The 19,046-nt window shown below is 44.6% G+C and overlaps 1 protein-coding gene across 11 annotated transcripts in view; it reads left to right on the top strand.

The window, feature by feature from the left end:
• LOC139367072 (solute carrier family 12 member 7b) overlaps positions 1-19,046 on the top strand; it is a 68,591-nt gene that overhangs the window by 44,265 nt on the left and 5,280 nt on the right. For 3 of the 11 annotated variants that reach the window (XM_071105069.1, XM_071105071.1, XM_071105072.1), the window contains exons 5-25: positions 613-667; positions 909-1,039; positions 1,195-1,436; positions 1,608-1,819; positions 2,933-3,100; positions 3,473-3,571; positions 3,901-3,958; positions 4,502-4,676; positions 4,757-4,875; positions 5,185-5,283; positions 7,415-7,534; positions 7,649-7,753; positions 10,427-10,595; positions 10,883-11,078; positions 11,265-11,434; positions 11,652-11,783; positions 12,536-12,643; positions 15,065-15,178; positions 16,641-16,813; positions 17,405-17,419; positions 18,751-18,884. In XM_071105069.1, the coding sequence (XP_070961170.1) occupies positions 613-667; positions 909-1,039; positions 1,195-1,436; positions 1,608-1,819; positions 2,933-3,100; positions 3,473-3,571; positions 3,901-3,958; positions 4,502-4,676; positions 4,757-4,875; positions 5,185-5,283; positions 7,415-7,534; positions 7,649-7,753; positions 10,427-10,595; positions 10,883-11,078; positions 11,265-11,434; positions 11,652-11,783; positions 12,536-12,643; positions 15,065-15,178; positions 16,641-16,813; positions 17,405-17,419; positions 18,751-18,884 (2,794 nt within the window). Of the gene's footprint in view, positions 1-612; positions 668-908; positions 1,040-1,194; positions 1,437-1,607; positions 1,820-2,932; positions 3,101-3,472; positions 3,572-3,900; positions 3,959-4,501; positions 4,677-4,756; positions 4,876-5,184; positions 5,284-7,414; positions 7,535-7,648; positions 7,754-10,426; positions 10,596-10,882; positions 11,079-11,264; positions 11,435-11,651; positions 11,784-12,535; positions 12,644-15,064; positions 15,179-16,640; positions 16,823-17,404; positions 17,420-18,750; positions 18,885-19,046 lie in introns of all 11 variants that reach the window. The other 8 variants (XR_011626837.1, XR_011626838.1, XM_071105073.1 and 5 more) reach the window with 5 other exon arrangements.

Here is a 19,046-nt window from a genome sequence, read left to right on the forward strand (position 1 = left end):
AGACCCCTTTTTAGGTTGTTGATGGCACCTTTTTTTCTGAGTGTCGTTTGTGTCTTCAAAGATACACACATTCATCCTGTTCACTTCCACCTGGCTAGACATACACTGGACAGCACTTTCCATTTCACTCATTCCACACAACAGACACCAATGTAGCCTTCTGTTGAATGCTGCTTCCATTCAAATGGATAAGCTGTTTTTAGGGGGTAAATTGCCAGCTAATTGGCTTTTCTCCAGTTCAGCACATGGCCTGAAAGAAAAGCAGGAAGCAGGGGACAGGGATTTATTTTGGTCAATCATTGCCACCCGTGTCAGCTCAAGGGCAGGAGGAGTGTTATGTAACCACCAACCAGTTAGATACAAATATCCTTGAAACCCGTTAAACAATCCCGAAACAGACCAATTTCACGAAAACGGGGTTCATATCAATTACCCAGCCGCCCACGATTGTGTTCCCAAAGATTTATAAGCCATAGCTGAGACATTTAGTCACTAAATATAGGATAAGCTCCCCTTTTGATTATTTTTCTGTAGATTCCATGAGGTTTAGATTCAAAAATACTGCTCCTGCTGAACCTAATCTAATATTTAGAGATTTTGCTCTCTTTGCAGACAATGCTGACCGCCATATCAATGAGTGCCATTGCTACGAATGGTGTGGTTCCAGGTAGGTTTCCAACATGGATAATGGTACATTTCTACTTTTTCAAAATAAAATTGAGCTGCCCTATATTTCCCTTCACCTCAAGACATTACGTTGAATTTCAACTTCAAGTGAAGATTACATCGATTAGTGAGTTGGGTTCCAGCACCAGAGGGAACAATATATACCATTACACTACACCCTAAAGTGAGTTCCCCAAAGGCTGTTGTTGTGACTGACTCTGTCCCCCGTTGTTGGTCTGTAGCTGGAGGCTCCTACTACATGATCTCCAGGTCCCTGGGGCCAGAGTTCGGCGGGGCCGTGGGGCTCTGCTTCTACCTGGGGACCACTTTCGCTGGCTCCATGTACATCCTCGGTACTATAGAGATTCTATTGGTGAGTATCCTTTGCAAAGATACCATTTTTGTGACCACCTGCTCTGAACCAATAACAACACTGCCAGATAAGGCTTGTTTTTGAACGTGCAAAAACGCTGTACCTTTACTGAACTGAACTTCCCTGATGACACCCCATCTCCCTTCTCTTCCCAGACCTACATTGTGCCTAGCGCGGCCATCTTCAAGGCAGAGAAGAAGGAGGATGAGGCTGAGGCACTGCTCAACAACATGCGGGTGTACGGCACCTGCTGCCTCACCCTCATGTCCCTGGTGGTGTTCGTGGGTGTCAAGTACGTCAACAAGCTGGCCTTGGTCTTCCTGGCCTGTGTCATTCTCTCCATTCTGGCCATCTACGCCGGAGTCATCAAGACCGCCTTCGAACCACCAGACTTCCCGTGAGTCTAAACTCACAGCCTTGTATAAAAATACCACCAGAAACATCTAGAAGAGATCACACACATTACACTTACCTCGGATCCTACGTCTCCTCAGAACGTCTAAGGTCTCTGTTTTTTTTGTTTGTCAAATGTAATATTTCAATGTTTCGTTCTATATCCTCCTCCCAGCATTTGCCTGTTGGGGAACCGCACGCTGCAGAACCACAACTTCGACCAGTGCTTGAAGACGATGGAGGTGGACAACGTGACGATCACCACCAAGCTGTGGTCCCTGTTCTGTGACTCTCCAGACCTCAACGCCACCTGCAACGAGTACTTCACCCTAAACAACGTCACTGTGATCCAGGGCATCCCTGGCCTGACCAGCGGTGTCATCAGAGGTGACGGGCTACCTTTACAAAGATTGTTTTAGACGGTGGCTATCTGCTCTATTCATGAATTGGCATTTTGTTACGGCAGATTTCTCCTAATGCATGTAATGAGGTCTACAAAACTGATTTGGGATGAAATTATCCAACAAACTTTGATTGTGCGGTAAACTATACCTTAATGTATGCTTAATGCTTAATGTAAGCCTGTGCTTCCTCTGTCTTATGACCCCTATCACGATCATTAGTTTATTTGTAAAGCATAATGCCGTATGTGCTCCTCTGACTACTTACTATATTGCCTTTTTTTTTAACCTTTATTTAACGAGGCAAGTCAGTTAAGAACAAATTCTTATTTTCAATGACAGCCTAGGAACTGTGGGTTAACTGCCTGTTCAGGGGCAGAACGACAGATGAACCTTGTCAGCTCGGGGATTTGAACTTGCAACATTTCAGTTACTAGTCCAACACTCTAACCACTAGGCTACCCTGCCGCCCCTTTTGAAGCGCTTGTGAAAATTAGATTAGGAAGATGTACAGGAAACGTGATCCATTCCTGAGATCCAACAGAGTGATGCTTGAAGAAAGTCTTGTCGAAGTGTTCCCTGGCTTATTTACTGACAGGATCTTTTTTTATATGACAGATGGGACTGTCTTCAATTCAGTCAGCCCAGTATCATCTAGATCCATCATAGATTTATGCTGAACTGCAGGGTTACCACAGCCGCCAGAAGTCATAGTTTTGGGTTACCACAACGTCCAAGATGTTCAGGACATTCCAAATCTCTGACATTGATGTCCACTCCCCCATCATCACTTCCAAAGTCCTCAAATTCCCGAAGTTATGGAATTGGGCGTGTGCTGGCAGGTGATTGATGAGTTCCATATGAACTCTGTGTTCTTCCTTCAGAGGATAGGGACAGTGATCTTTCTTTCTCTCTTCCTCTCTCTCTCTTTTTCCCCTTCCTTCTCTTCTCCCTCCCACTCTCTCTCTTAACCACCCTCCACCCCCCTCCATCTCCCCCCATCCCTCTCCCACCGCTCCATCTCCCTCTGCTCCATCCCACTCCCTCTCCCACCTCTTTTCTCCCTATCTCCTAACCACCCCTCCTCCCCTTCATATAGATAACATCTGGGGGGACTACGGTCCTAACGGCATGCTGGTAGAGAATAAGCACCAGGCATCAGAGCCGGCTGCAGACACATCCCAGGACATCTACATGCCATACGTGGCCAACGACATCACCACCTTCTTTACCCTGCTGGTGGGGATCTACTTCCCCTCTGTCACTGGTACGTTCACATGGATATCCACTTGTCAGGGAAACGTTGCTAGGGTACACAATGGTGGATCTTTGTAGGTGGAAGGTGCTCTTTGGGAAAGGGATTAAGACCAAGGCACATTCACTTGTTTCAATTGGTTATTCGCTTAACACTTTAGAATAACTTTCATTAATAAGTAGTAAGTAAGCAAGCATAAGTAAGCTATTTATAACTTTTTTAAATATTAAAAAAACATCTTTTTTTACATGAACTGTTGTTGCCGTGTTGATGGTAGACAGTAACCCGATATAGACCCACCAAAGTACAAGCTGCAGCACAGCTCTTACACAGCTCTTACTTTCTTACTTTAATGTTATAATACTTGCTTTCCCCTCTTCACAGGAATCATGGCTGGATCCAACAGGTCTGGTGATCTGAGGGACGCCCAGAAGTCCATCCCCATAGGAACCATCATGGCCATCGCCACCACCACCTTCATCTGTATCTTTAATGACAGCAACAACAGCCCAACCATCCACGTGTCTAATAGGACACATTTAAGCACCTACCAAATTATTATAAAACATGACAAGTCAATGTGTTGTTATATGTAAACTGTAAAGCTAGGTTGTATTCATTTGGGCACTCCATAGCAAAACGTAGCAAAACATTTTGCAATGGTAATCACAATTGAGAATTCCTTGTTGGACAAGTCCAGGTAGTCTCTCCCTGCTATACTCTAATCCATGTGGTACTCAAATGAATGTGACCCTGGCTGGTTTTTCACCTATGGTCCTCTGGAGGCCAATTTCCTTAATTGCGTCACCCAGACATTTCCTCTGTCATACTGTTTGGCGCCTGCATCGAGGGAGTGGTGCTCAGAGACAAGTAAGTGCTGTTTCACATTTCGCACTTGGTATGAAAGCAGCACAAATGTCTTGTTTATTTCTTGAGCCTCATCTGGACGTTCAATCTTTGCTTGAATTATTGTAGTTACCTTAAAAACTCCTGTTTTCTTAAGTAGGAACAGACCATGGGTTAAGGTGTCGTTAAGCGATAAGAAGCCCAAATAGTATTTTGGGACATTGAAAAATTGGTTTGAAGACATCAGTTTCCCCTTAAAAAAGCTATTTGTCTGTGACACATAGTAGCCCCTTGTTGAGGTTAAGAGTTCAAGTTAATTACACTGGGCACACAATGGTCAAAGGGTTTCTGTCTAGCTGGCAAGGTATTTTTCTACTTTTAGCAGCTTGGGTATGCATGTCTCTGTGTGTATGTGCGTATTGTCTGAGTAATTTTCTAATGAATACGTGTGTGTGTGTGTGTGTGTGTGTGTGTGTGTGTGTGTGTGTGTGTGTGTGTGTGTGTGTGTGTGTGTGTGTGTGTGTGTGTGTGTGTGTGTGTGTGTGTGTGTGCGCCCGTCTGTCCTAGGTTTGGGGACTCGGTAAAAGGGAACCTGGTGATTGGCATCCTTGCTTGGCCTTCCCCCTGGGTGATTGTGATTGGCTCGTTCTTCTCCTGCTGTGGAGCAGGTCTGCAGAGTCTCACTGGAGCCCCCCGGCTGCTGCAGGCCATCGCACGAGACGGCATTGTGCCATTCCTACAGGTCAGAACACACACACACACACTGTAGACACACACACAGCAACACACACACTAACTCTCTGGAATTTCCCTGTGTCCCAGGTGTTTGGTCATGGCAAAGCTAATGGAGAGCCCACCTGGGCCCTGCTGTTGACTGGTGGGATCTGTGAGATCGGCATCCTCATTGCCTCTCTGGATGCTGTCGCCCCCATCCTCTCCATGTGAGTACCCCCATTTACTATCATCTCCATCTCCTCCCTCTTCTCTCCTGGTCTCAAACCCCTCTCCACTTGTCTGTCTGACTTTCTCCACCCCTTTCTCAACTTTTATTCCCATCTACCTCTCTCCCTCTCTCTCTACCTTTCTCTTTCTTTCCCTTCTTCCTTCCATCCCTCCCTCTCACACTTGCTTTCCCATCTATTGTAGCCTAAAAGTAGTGTTGCAGAACTGGTCTCTGGAGGTTTACTGACAAATGGTAGTCGTGTGTAATCTTACCACTTCCTCATTGTGTATCGCTCTCTCACTCTCAGGTTCTTTTTGATGTGCTACCTGTTTGTCAACCTGGCCTGTGCCCTCCAGACACTGCTGCGCACCCCTAACTGGAGACCCCGCTTCAAGTTCTACCACTGGTAAACGGGAGCCCCTCTCTCTCTCTCTATATGGTGCTGCTGGCTGTTCAAATGCCCTCTCAAATTAGCTTCACTGTTTTCTCCTTCTTTCTCAAGTACTATAGCAGTCTCTGTTAGCCTAGCAGCAAACCTCCTTACTCTACCTGAGAATGTTGTAATTGAGCTGAGTGGCAGACCCGCCCCAGAGAACACATTCTCTTTCTCTCTCGCTCGCTCACTCTCACTCACTCCCTCTCCCTCTCTCTGAGATGCTGAAACTTCTTTGCAATTCGCCTCATTCATGGGGCAACCGCGCTCCTGCCGTTCTGTTGGTCGCTCACGTGCCGTTTTCCTCACACAGCCCACCGCCCTTCTCCTGACCGGTGACACTAGCTGCCAGTCGGAAGCAAGATGCTTTTTTGTAGCTATTAAGAAGTAGAATGCCTAATAAAAACATGTCCCAAGAACTCTGCTCATCACAACTCAAATTACAAAATCATCAGTACTGACTTCCCACTCGTGTATGTAGTAAATAAGTAGTGAAACAGCATATTATTGAGTAGAACTTGTAAGAACTTGGCCAGGTCGCAGTTGTAAATGAGAACTTGTTCTCTACTAGCCTACCTGGATAAATAAAGGTATACTAAGTTCATTTTTTTTCATCAGTTTGTGGTGATATACTGGCACCTGGTGGTGACTAGAAGCAATTGCATAATATGAACTATTACGAATTGATGGTCCTTTAAAATAATTATTACTGCTTGTAAAACATCTTGAAAGTCCTTGAATTTGACTTGCCACTGCCTCCACCCCTACTCGACAGCATAAAACTCATTACCCTAAACTGGCCAAGTATTCAAGGTCCACCCTTCAGCAGCGATAAATGGATCTGTACTAAAACAGAGAAAGGTATTTGCTGTCTGGGATTAAGGTTTCACAGTAACAGTAAGTATATACCACAGTAAAGCCCAATTGTGAGCTGCTGAGCTATTCCATGGAACGAGCTCAGTTGTTTGCAGTGCTATGGTGAATTCCGATTTCTATGGGCACATTAACCAATCAATCAATTTTATTTATAAAGCCCTTTTTACATCAGCTGATGCCACAAAGTGCTGTCCAGAAACCCAGCCTAAAATCCCAAACAGCAAGCAATGCAGATTTAGAAGCACGGTGGCTAGGAACAACTCCCTAGAAAGGGAAAGTAAGGAACCTAGGAAGAAACCTAGAGAGGAACCAGACTCTGAGGGGTGGCCAGTCCTCTTCTGGCTGTGCCGGGTGGAGATTATAACAGTACATGGCCTAGATGTTCAAACATTCATAGATGCAACAGGTCAGCACCTCAGGAGTAAATGCCAGTTGGCTTTTCATAGCCGAGCATTCAGAGTTCGAGACAGCAGGTGCGGTAGAGAGAGAGTCGAAAACAGCAGATCCAGGACAAGGTAGCACATCCAGTGAACAGGTCAGGGTTCCATAGCCGCAGGCAGAACAGTTGAAACTGAAGCAGCAGCACGACCAGGTGGACTGGGGACAGCAAGGAGTCATCAGGCCAGGTAGGTCCTCTGGAAGGGGAGGGAGAGAGAGGGAATTAGACGGAGCATACTTAAATTCACAAAGGACACTGGATAAGACTGGGTAATTAGACCAGATATAACAGACCCTAGCCCCCGACACATAAACTATTGTAGCATAGATACTGGAGGCTGAGACAGGACGGGTTGGGAGACACTATGGCCCCGTCCAATGATACCCCCAAACAGGGCCAGCCAGGCAGGATATAACCCCACCCACTTTACCAAAGCACAACCCCCACACCACTAGAGGGATATCCGCAACCCACCAACTTACTACCCTGAGACAAGGCTGACTATAGCCCATGAAGATCTCCCCCATGGCACGGACCTGAGGGGGCGCCAACCTGGACAGGAAGATCACGTTAGTGACTCAACCCACTCAAGTGACGCACCCCTCCTAGGGACGGCATGGATTGACATGTGCTATCTTGTTTTGAACCGAGTACCCTGCAGAGTATCTGAATTAATAGGATAGGTTTGATTACTTAAGGAATCAGCTTGTCATTTTTGGGCTGTCAAAATGTACTCCTATATGACTGACTGTGACCTCCATGCTCTCGTCCGTCTCTCGTACTCCACAGGGCTCTGTCTTTCCTGGGCGCCAGTCTGTGTCTCTCCCTGATGTTCATCTCCTCCTGGTACTATGCCCTGGTGGCCATGCTGATCGCTGGCTGCATCTACAAGTACATTGAATACAGAGGGTAAGAGTTACCGGATTCCACAGTAGCATGGTACATTGGTTCCCTTATCACAAACAGGACGCATGTTAGATTGTGTTTCTGAGTCCTCCTTTTTCTTGTTCTCTCAATCTCCAGGGCGGAGAAGGAGTGGGGTGATGGTATAAATGGTCTGTCTCTCAATGCCGCCCGCTACGCCCTCATTCGCCTGGAGGAGGCGCCGCCCCACACCAAGAACTGGAGGTGTGTGTGTGTGTGTGCGTGCGTGGGATTAGGTTTATGTGCAAATACGTTTGTTTGTGCCATCATTGATGCCGCATTTCTGAACAACCAGCAATAACCAACTTTGTGGCTGAACAACCAGCAATAACCAACTTTGTGGCTGAACAACCAGCAATAACCAACTTTGTGGCTGAACAACCAGCAATAACCAACTTTGTGGCTGAACAACCAGCAATAACCAACTTTGTGGCTGAACAACCAGCAATAACCAACTTTGTGGCTGAACAACCAGCAATAACCAACTTTGTGGCTGAACAACCAGCAATAACCAACTTTGTGGCTGAACAACCAGCAATAACCAACTTTGTGGCTGAACAACCAGCAATAACCAACTTTGTGGCTGAACAACCAGCAATAACCAACTTTGTGGCTGAACATCCAGCAATAACCAACTTTGTGGCTGAACAACCAGCAATGACCAACTTTGTGGCTGAACAACCAGCAATAACCAACTTTGTGGCTGAACAACCAGCAATAACCAACTTTGTGGCTGAACATCCAGCAATAACCAACTTTGTGGCTGAACAACCAGCAATAACCAACTTTGTGGCTGAACAACCAGCAATAACCAACTTTGTGGCTGAACAACCAGCAATGACCAACTTTGTGGCTGAACATCCAGCAATAACCAACTTTGTGGCTGAACAACCAGCAATAACCAACTTTGGGGCTGAACAACCAGCAATAACCAACTTTGGGGCTTTCTCAACAGTATAATTTTATGCTGGAGAACATAGTGAATTGGTACCATTTGTCATCTGAGTAATCCAGAGAAAGAGTTACTATTTGATGAATCGCTGAACCTTCTATGTAATCTCACTGTAAAAAAAGATACCAGTAAGCCTAAGCATAGCAGCCCCAGGACTGTGCCTGTCCAAAAAGTGGAGCATTTACATCAGGAAAGAATGAGGTCAGTCTTTGGTCCTCTCCCTCATGCACCTGGCATCACCCACAGTCCCATTTCCAGGGAAAGCCCTAATCTACAGCGTCAAAATCAATATTTCTCCCTGTGCCATCTGGCCTGATGAGAATGGCAGGCTACCAAGTACTTACTCCCATACATCGCCCACGCTCGGCTCGCGACGCGCCCCTAAGCCTCTTTACACAGTAGCTGGCAATGTGCCACCAGCCTTCGACAGCAGGACCAACACTGGAGCCGTTAGGAATCCTCCATGTCTGACAAGTAGTATGGAGCTGCGGCTCAGAGGATTGTTTCTTCATTCTATGTAATATATTCTCAGGGAATTTGGTGATGTTTATTTTCCCCTGTTGTTAGGTGTATGTCCCATCCTGCATCCTGATATTACCAGGTTCTGACCACTAGATGGTGCTGTATTTTAAAAGCATGGGAACCGGTTAATAACATTCTTTGATGTGGAGCATACCTAGCTAATGTTTTCTCTGTTCCAACATTAAACCAACTCGGAAGTTCAACGATATTCAAAGTTACTCCACAGAAGCCGCTCCTCCGTGTATAATTCCGTGGGCCTAATTCAGATAATGCATGTCATAACAAGGTACCCAGCTCTTCAAGGCAATCTTCCTCCATCCTCTCTCACCTCACCCTCAAATTTTCAGTTGCATCTTGCACCCTACACTGTGATTAGCAGCACTGTGTGTGTGTGTGTTTGTCTTTCATTATGACTAACCCATGCTGTTACGGCAAAATACAATTTGCTCTTAATTACTTTCCTATACAGATGAAATCGCTTACCCACTCCACAGCACTGATTGGTGAAGTAATGTAATGTTGAGAATCACCTAACACCACCATCTAGTGGTCAGAACCTGGTAATACCAGGATGTAGGATGGGACATAAACCTAACAACTTCAATGACTAATTACTCTGAACAGGGGAAAAGAAAAATCACCAAATTCACTGAGAAAACATTACACAGGATGAAGAAACAATACTCTAAGCTGCAGCTCCATTCTACTTGTCAGACATAGAAACATAATACTGAAAACTGGGTGGGATTGGCGTGGGGGGTCTGTGGGTGGGATTGGCGTGGGGGGTCTGTGGGTGGGATTGGCGTGAGGTGTGGGGGGTCCGTGGGTGGCTTTTGACCGTTTTGTTGGATTCCTCATATCTTACTCATCGTTAGAAAAAAGTTTGGTCCAAATCGGATGTTAGGTACTATATTTATTTAATATTATATGAATCCTAGAAATTAAAATGGCCAATTTGGGTGCAATCAATTAGGTCAAATTATATTTCAACAAAATAATATTGCAGGAATGCTAATCTTATCTGTTTCTAACTACATAAATGATTTCATAAAATCTGAGATGCTGGGTGTCATGGCTTGCTGAGATGACATGGAACGACCCATTACTTAATCCAATCAGCTGCAGCCATCAGGAATCCCATCAATAGATGTGTTTAAAAGTTCACCTTTAGCCGTGCAGGCTTATGGCAATCTCATTTTGAACTCAAATGTCTGTACAAATGTCACTGCAATGTTCCCAGGTGTTAATACAGATAGCTAGACAATAATCTGAAATTCAATGCCCTTTATCATCTCATCATCAAAGCAATGTGTTGGACCAGTATGGGTCTTGGTCAGCCTTGTATAATACAATACAGTATGACTTGTCTGATGGTTCACCGCACCTGTCTTCCCGGGTCGTAGGCCCCAGATGCTGCTGCTATTGAACCTGGATTCTGACCACGCTGTGAAACACCCACGCCTGCTCTCCTTCTGCACCCAGCTCAAAGCAGGCAAAGGCCTGACTATCGTGGGCTCCGTGTTGGAGGGCACTTACATGACCAAGGAGGCCGAGGTCAAGAAGGCCGAGCAGGTACTGTAGTCATGGGCTCAGCTCATACACCGTGGATGTGTCTCAACAGTCGTAAGTTAGATGTGTCCTATGTGTCTGAGAGAGACCTGTTAAGAGAACCAACCAGAGAGGTTTAGTGGCTGTTGACATTTCCAGTCTTATTCCACTGGCAGAGACTGCCTGCCTTCTACTGGTAGACCAACATAGACATTAATTACCAGGTTGAGTCCATTCCGATTGTGTCAAGTCAGTCTGGCTGTGGTAACTAGTGGAAACCTTTTCTCACTCTTCGTGACTTTCTCCAACAGAACATCAAGTCGTCGATGACGACGGAGCGTACCAAGGGCTTCTGCCACGTGGTGGCGTCGTCCAACCTGCGTGATGGTTTCTCCCACCTCATCCAGACAGCAGGCCTTGGGGGCATGAAACACAACACGGTCCTCATGGCTTGGCCCGGCACCTGGAAACAGTCCAACGACCCCGTATCCTGGAAGAACTTCATCGGTGAGTCAGTGTGACCCACTTGGATTTCAGACCACACCAAAACGGTCTTAACATTAATTATCTCAGGACGTTTACTTGTCATGTGAGCATAACCCCTATCACATGGTACTAAACCCCATGCAATACCATTACTGAGATGGCGTGCATTCTCTAATTTAACAGAATTTCTCTCTGTCCCCTCCACAGAGACTGTGCGTGAGACCACAGCGGCCCATCAAGCCTTGCTTGTGGCCAAGAACGTGGACAGCTTCCCCACCAACGCGGACCGCCTGGGCCAGGGCACCATAGACGTGTGGTGGGTTGTCCATGATGGAGGACTGCTCATGCTACTGCCCTTCCTCCTTCGCCAGCACAAGGTATCTATAGTGACGCCATTCACAGTCTGTTGTGGTGGAATATTACAAACACGCATGCACCGCCAAACGCGCTAACATATGCACACACTTAGTTATTAACACACACAAATAGGGGCACGTATCATTATACACCCATACCCTAGGCTAGGGATGACTTGTGTTCACACTCCCCCTCTCTCTCTCTTGCTCTCTCTTCCTGTCTCCCCACGCATCTCAGGTGTGGAGGAAGTGTAAGATGCGTATCTTCACGGTGGCTAATATGGATGACAACAGTATTCAGATGAAGAAGGACCTGCAGATGTTCCTCTACCACCTTCGTCTGGACGCAGAGGTGGAGGTGGTAGAGATGGTGAGCTTACCTGTAGACCTCTGGTGCACTGACATCTCCCTATTGACTGATAGCTTGAGATGACAAAACCTGAGGTGTAGCTCAATCAAGTCAAGCACTCTTAAATGTCTCTCATATTTGTCAGTTTCTTTGGTATCCTTAGATATTAAAAGGAAGAAACTGTCGTACTCTGAAGGTCTTGGAAGTGCCTCAAACACTTTAAAACGAATACAATGTTTCATTCAAGAGAACTTCATCAAGGGTCTCCCGAGGGGCGCAGCGGTCTAATGCACTGCATCTCAGTGCTTGAGGTGTCACTACAGACCCGGGTTAGATCCCAGGCTGTGTCACAGGCGGCTGTGACTGGGAGACTCATGAGTCGGCGCACAATTGGCCCAGCGTCGTCCGGGGTTTGGGAAGGGTTAGGTCGGCCGGGATTTCCTTGTCCCAATGAGCTCTAGCTGACTTCGGTCACCAGCTGGATGGTGTTTCCTCCGACACATTGGTGCGTCTGGCTTCCGGGTTAAGCGAGCAGTGTGTCAAAAAGCAGTGTCGACTTGGCAGGCATGTTTCGGAGGATGCATGGCTCTTGACCTTGGCCTCTCCCTAGTCCGTAGGGGAGTTGCAGTGATGGGAGAAGACTGTAACTACCAATTGGGGAGAAAAAGGGGTAAAAAATAAAATAGTTTCATCAGGGTTTCGTTAAATATAAAAAATGTGTGATGTTTAGTTTACCCTTTGGATAATGTGTGTGCGTGTGTGTGTGAGTACAGCACGACAGCGACATCTCAGCCTTCACCTATGAGAAGACCCTGGTGATGGAGCAGCGCTCTCAGATGCTGAAACAGATGCAGCTGTCGCGGACGGAGAGGGAGAGAGAGGTAACACCGCCCCCTGTCTGCAGGGCACACTCATTACAACAGTGCAGCAATCGCCCTTCAACATTGTGCCCCAAATGGCACCCTATTCCCTTCATAGTACACTACATTTGAACAGGGCCTATAGGCTCTGGGTAAAAGTAGTGCGCTAAATGCGGAATGGGGTGCCATTTGGGATGCACTCCAAGTCAATATGGGAATTAAGCGAGTATTGATATAATCTGTTATTGTTTTGCAACACCTGTATCAGAAAATGAATGGTATTTTCCTTTAGAACTTTATCTTGTAGTGTTTTAAATGCAATGCGATTGTTTCAGGTCTTTCTTGAGTGCACTTACTTTAAGTTGGTCTGTAAAGAGAAAAGTGTCATGGGAATGTGATTTAGTTTGTCAGTGCTTTGGGTCACATTGAACAGCCATGGATGTACCCTGACCTCACTTGGTTGGAAAGCTCTGATATTACCTGGTATTACATTAGGGAGGTCTTATAAGCATACAGTAAATAGATAGGACATACAGTAAATAGATAGGACATACAGTAAATAGATAGGACATACAGTAAATAGATAGGACATACAGTCCCTTCAGAACGTATTCACAACCTTTGACTTTTTCCACATTTTGTTGTGTTACAGCCTGAATTTAAAATATATATATCTATTTTTTTATCTCTGGCCTGCACAAAATACCCCATAATGTCTAAGTGAAATTATGTTTTTTGAAATTATTTCACATTCATTAAAATGAAAAGCTGAAATGTCTTAAGTAAATAAGTATTCAACCCCTTTGTTATGGCAAGCCAGAATAAATTCAGGAGTAAAAATGTACATAACAAACCACATAATAAGTTGCATGGAATGTGTGCAATAATAGTGTTTAACATGATTTTTGAATGACTACCTCATCTCTGTACCCCACACATACAAGTATCTGTAAGGTCCCTCAGTCGAGGTGTGATTTTCAAGCACAGATTCAATCACAAAGACCAGGGAGGTTTTCCAATGCTTTGCGAAGAAGGGCACCTATTTGTAGATGGGTAAAAAAAAGCAGACATTGAATATCCCTTTGAGCATGATGTTATTAATTACACTTTGGATGGTGTATCAATATACCCAGTCACTACAAAGATACAGGCATCCTTCCTAACTCAGTTGCCGGAGAGGAAGGAAACCGCTCAGGGATTTCTACACGAGGCCAATGATGATTTAAAATAATTCGAGTTTAATGGCTGTGATAGGAGAAAACTGAGGATGGATCAACAACATTGTAGTTGCTCCACAATATTAATCTATATGACAGAGTGAAAAGAAGGAATCCTGTACATAATAAAAATATTCCAAAACGTGCATCCTGTTTTGCAACAAGGCACTAAAGTACAACTGCAAAAATTGTGACAAAGCAATTCACGTTTTTTGTCTTACAAAGTGTTATGTTTGGGGCAAATCCAATACAACACTTGACTGAGTACCACTCTCCATATTTTCAAGCATAGTGGTGGCTGCATAATGTTATGGGTATGCTTGTAATCATTAAGGACTGGGGAGTTTTTCAGAATAAAAAAACAAAACGGAATGGCGCTAAGCACAGGCAAAATCATAGAGGAAAACCTGGTCCAGTCTGCTTTCCACTTGACACTGGGAGATTAATTCACCTTTCACCAGAACAGTGTAGATGTGGCCTTGTGTTTTAGGTTATTGGAGTTGCTTACCAAGAAGACTGTGAATGTTCCTGAGTGGCCAGGTTAGTTTGTAAATCTATTTGAAAATATATGGCAAGACCTGAAAATGGTTATCTAGCAATGATCAACAACCAATTTGACAGAGCTTGAAGAATTTTGAAAATAATAATGGGCAAATGTTGCACAATCCATGTATGGAAAGCTCTTAAAGGCTTACCCAGAAAGACTCACAGCTGTAATCGCTGCCAAAGGTGTGTCTACAATGTATTGAATCAGGGGTATGAATACTTATTATTTCATTTTCAAAAAAATTGCTACAAATCATTATGGGGTATTGTGTGTAGATGGATGAGAAAGCAAATCAATTGAATCCATTTTGAATTCAGGCTGTAACACAACAAACTGTGGAATAAGTCAAGGGGTGTGAATACTTTCTGAAGTCACTGTATTGTTTTAAACATTTGTCATTTTAGTCATTTAGCAGACACTCTTATCCAGAGCGACTTACGTGAGCAATCAGGGTTAAATACCTTGCTCAAGGGCACTTTTTTCAACTAGTCGGCTCAGGGATTTCGAACCAGCAACCTTTCGGAAACTAGCCCAACACTCTACCTGCCACCCCTGTATGTTATTGGTTTGTGTGTATCAGGGCTATCCTAGCCCACCTTGGCCTAGTGTTCGTTGTATGACCTTTGGCCCCCTCTCCTGTTTGGCTGCGTATGCGGTACGGGGCAACACGGCCCTCAGATTCAGAGTATCACTGACTCGTCACGTAGCTCCATCAGGAGGAATAACCAAACCGGAGCCACAGGCTCAGAATCTGGCCCCAGTCGAGAGCTGGAGGACACACAGGAGGACGAGGTAGCCAACACCCACCATCTGTACCCCCAATGCCCCTGTGACTGCAGCCCCTCGCCCCCACTGAGACTACCATTACACCCCAGTCACCAACCCTCAGAGACCACACTCTTACACAGCCACATCCACAGCTGCTAACAGTCCGGGACCTAAAGTAAGTTAAAGCCCAGTCAAAATGTCCAGTTAAAGTCATCCCCGGATAGACTCTCTATGGTAGATGGTGACCGTGGCTGTGTAACTGTGCAGGTTACTCACCGTAGTGGCATAATGGACGTCATGGACTCACCTCATTCCGCATGCGTGCACTGTGGTGAAATCCTCCTTTTATGTTCATCTCTCCTTTCTCCACTCATCCCTCTCCACCTGGTTAATTCTCCGTGGACGTCACCATTACTCCATCTCACTGTGTTGTAGCTCCAGACAGTACTTTGTGCCTCACTCCTTATTAAAGGGATATTGGCTTGTTTAGAGAACACTGGTGTTGTTTTGCACGTCATGGATTTTGATTTGATTGTGTTAGTCAGTCATAAATGCTTTTACAATGTCTGTTGATTGTCTTAGTGGTGTTGTTGTTGCTACCAGGCAAGGTTACTATAGTAACTGAAACTAAAACTAATTAGGAAAAAACTATTCAGTAAACTGAAATAAAATCATTAAAAACCTGTTTGGAAAAACTACAACTATACAGAAACTATTATCTTTAACTCCAAAAATAACTAAATAAAAAAACATAATGAATTATGTTCATTAATTAATTAATTTTCAACTTTAGGCAAAAATCTAATGTGGTGTTCAATAGGGTTTTCATGCTTTTTGAGGGTTTTCAAGCTACTGAATCTGGATGGGAAATGTGGCCGGGAGATGTCAATATTTCTAATAGGCCTAGCTTGTGCCTCACTATCACTAGCTCTCACCAGCTATAAGGGAAATAATTGGCTAGATAGCTAACTTGATTATGTTTACATGTTCCTCTAAAAAGCATTAGATTGGTGTAAACATGGGCGAGAGAGAGTTTTCTTCCGCCATACTTTTTGAACCAGTCTGTGCTGTTATTTTAAAATCCAAGTCGCATTGAGATTTACTTTATAATTTAAACCTAACTAATGACCTGACCCATCACCTTAAGTATTACTGCCCCTCATTTGCAAGAAGTGTCATCCTAAAAAACACACAAGTAACTATACAACACCAATGGCCCCTAGCGTCCCATGCATGCTTTCTGTCTCTAAAACGAAATCATGTAAAAAAATAAATATTAATATTTTTACTTAACCTAAGTAAAAAGGAGTAAATCTAAAAAGAATTTTCCCAAAAATTGAAAAGAAGAAAAACAAATATAAAAACAGAACTATAATAACCTACCTGGTTTGTGCAACTCTATGGTTTCTAGCCTGTAGTCTCTCTCTCTCTCTCTTCTTCTCTCTTGCTCTCTCTATCACTCTCTCATCATCTCCCTCTCCTTCAGGCCCAGCTGATCCATGACAGAAACACGGCGTCTCACGCCGCACTTAACGACAAGGCCGACGCTGGCCCTGACCGGGTCCACATGACCTGGACCAAGGATAAGTTCCTCACCGAGCGCAACCGCAACCGCGCCGAGGCCAGCATGGGCGTGCGCGACATTTTCAACATGAAACCGTAAGTCAGGTGCTACAAATGAACCCTCTTATCCTTAAACCTTCCAGAGGCAAAATGGAGGAGCCAAGTGAACAGTTGCTCACACTGCAGGTGTCCCAGAGCCTGCCGGTTTGAAATGGTTACATGGCCTGCATGGTGTGTGTTCAGGCTGCGTTGGCATGTTCCATGTTGACCTGTTTGACTGTGTGTGTGTGGACACATCCAGTGCATGGCCCCACCACGCAGACCACATGCATTGTCTGAACTAATGATCATCATGTCTTTGTGTCTCAGAACCCACCATCTCAAAAAGGCAGATATAACCACTAGTACATGACATAGCCCAAATTTGTAACAAGCCCAAATATGATTTGGATACTATAAAGACCGTTTTTAAAGGGATAATTCACTTCCAAATCAAAGTTTGTCTGGTGTTTTTGCACTTCTTGACTACTTTTGAGTAATGAAAACATCTGACTTTGACCATCCCTTTAAACTGAGGGAAGTGTTTAACTGTGGGGTGGTTGTTATGTGCAACAGTAGACATGCAAGGGGTTTCTATAAAACATCTAAGTCGGTTTCTGTTGTTTTGTCTCGTCTTCCTCCTTCTAGAGAGTGGGAGAGTCTGTAAGTCACATTTCTCTTTGCCATAGTGCCTTCGGCTGTGTGTGTGAATGTCTGTGGACAGTAGTCCTTTTCTGTCTCCTCCATATTGTTGACCTCCCAGCCACTGAGACTGTGTGTGTCTGTGTGTGTGCATGCAAGTGTGTTTGTGTGTGTGTGTGTGTTTGTTTGTGTGTGCGTACCTGTGTGATGGGAGGGTACACATGTCATGTTATGTAGCATGTGCAATCAAAACTGCGCTTTCCATACAGACCGTAGCCGTGTAAACAATATTGCTTTATTTCCCATGCATCTGTTCTGTATAGGAATAGAACCAAAGAATTAAGAATATCAGTGGTCCAAAATCCATTTCAATTGGTCATTGCAATCAACATGATATTGTCCTTAAATCTCAACTGGGTGGAAAGCGTATGTTTTTTTGGAAGTGTCTTGTTGTATTTGTGATGTGGCGATTTCTGCTTCAAACCATTTGCATATCATGCTCTGCATTTGTGGTGTTGCTGTGCACTCTAACTCAAGAAGGGCTATCAATGTTACACACAATATCACATTGAACTGGTCAATTGAATATTGGAATACTGTGTATACAACGCAGTGCTAGGAACCAGGTAGTTTGACTCCTGGATGCTAATTGGCTATATCAGACAATATACCACAGGTATGATGCAAAACTACTTGTTTACTGTTCTTTTTATGTTGGTAACTGGTTTACAATAGCAACAAGGCACCTCGGGATTGTGTGGTATATGGCCAATATATCACTGCTAAAGGCTGTATCCAGGCACCTCTCCTCAGGCCTTATTGCTTAGTTATACAATGGAATATTTCATACCCACAGGCTTGCCCATTGTATTTGTCAGTATACCAGGTCTACAATAGTTTATCCTCTCTACCACCCTACTGCCACTGCTGCTGTTTGAAGTGTGCCGCTGCTTTGACTGCCCATCCTGAGCCTTAATTCAGAGTGACATAACTCCCTGGGCTTCACTATCATAACCACCAGCTGACCTGCTTCATGTTCTCATCTGTGTGCTAAAGGCTGCCAATCTGCCAATAACACTGTAATTGTTCATTTAAAAAAACATGATCAGGAAGTGTTTTGTCAATCATTAATGAATGTTTAGACTAATGAGTGTTACGTGAGAAGAGTGACAGATTAGTTAGTTTTACTTTCCATGTTTCTAGTTAGGATTCAATGTAAAGAGCTTTGAGCTTCTGAAAAAGTGTTATGTAAATCCAGTCCATTAATATTATTGGAGAGGTCAGGGACAGAAGTTAGAGGGTCAGGGTTGTGTTGGGTTGCTCTTCTTCACTGTCACCCTTGTGTGGTATAGGAACCAGTCCAACGTGCGCCGGATGCACACTGCGGTCAAGCTGAACGAGGTGGTGGTCAACAAGTCACAGGGAGCCCACCTGGTCCTGCTCAACATGCCGGGACCGCCCAAAAACAGAGGGGGCGACGAGAACTGTATCCTTTACAGCAAAATGTCTGTTTATTCAAATTTGTTTATACATGTGTTTTGAATTGTGCGTTGCTTAGTTGAATATGTTTAGCCCAAGTTAACTTGAATGGCATCTTCATCAGCGGTCTGACGAGGTCAAGGATGATCTCTTTACAAAGGTTGTTTAG

Source organism: Oncorhynchus clarkii, chromosome 15 (assembly GCF_045791955.1).
Source record: "Oncorhynchus clarkii lewisi isolate Uvic-CL-2024 chromosome 15, UVic_Ocla_1.0, whole genome shotgun sequence".
Classification (NCBI taxonomy): Eukaryota; Metazoa; Chordata; class Actinopteri; order Salmoniformes; family Salmonidae; genus Oncorhynchus; species Oncorhynchus clarkii.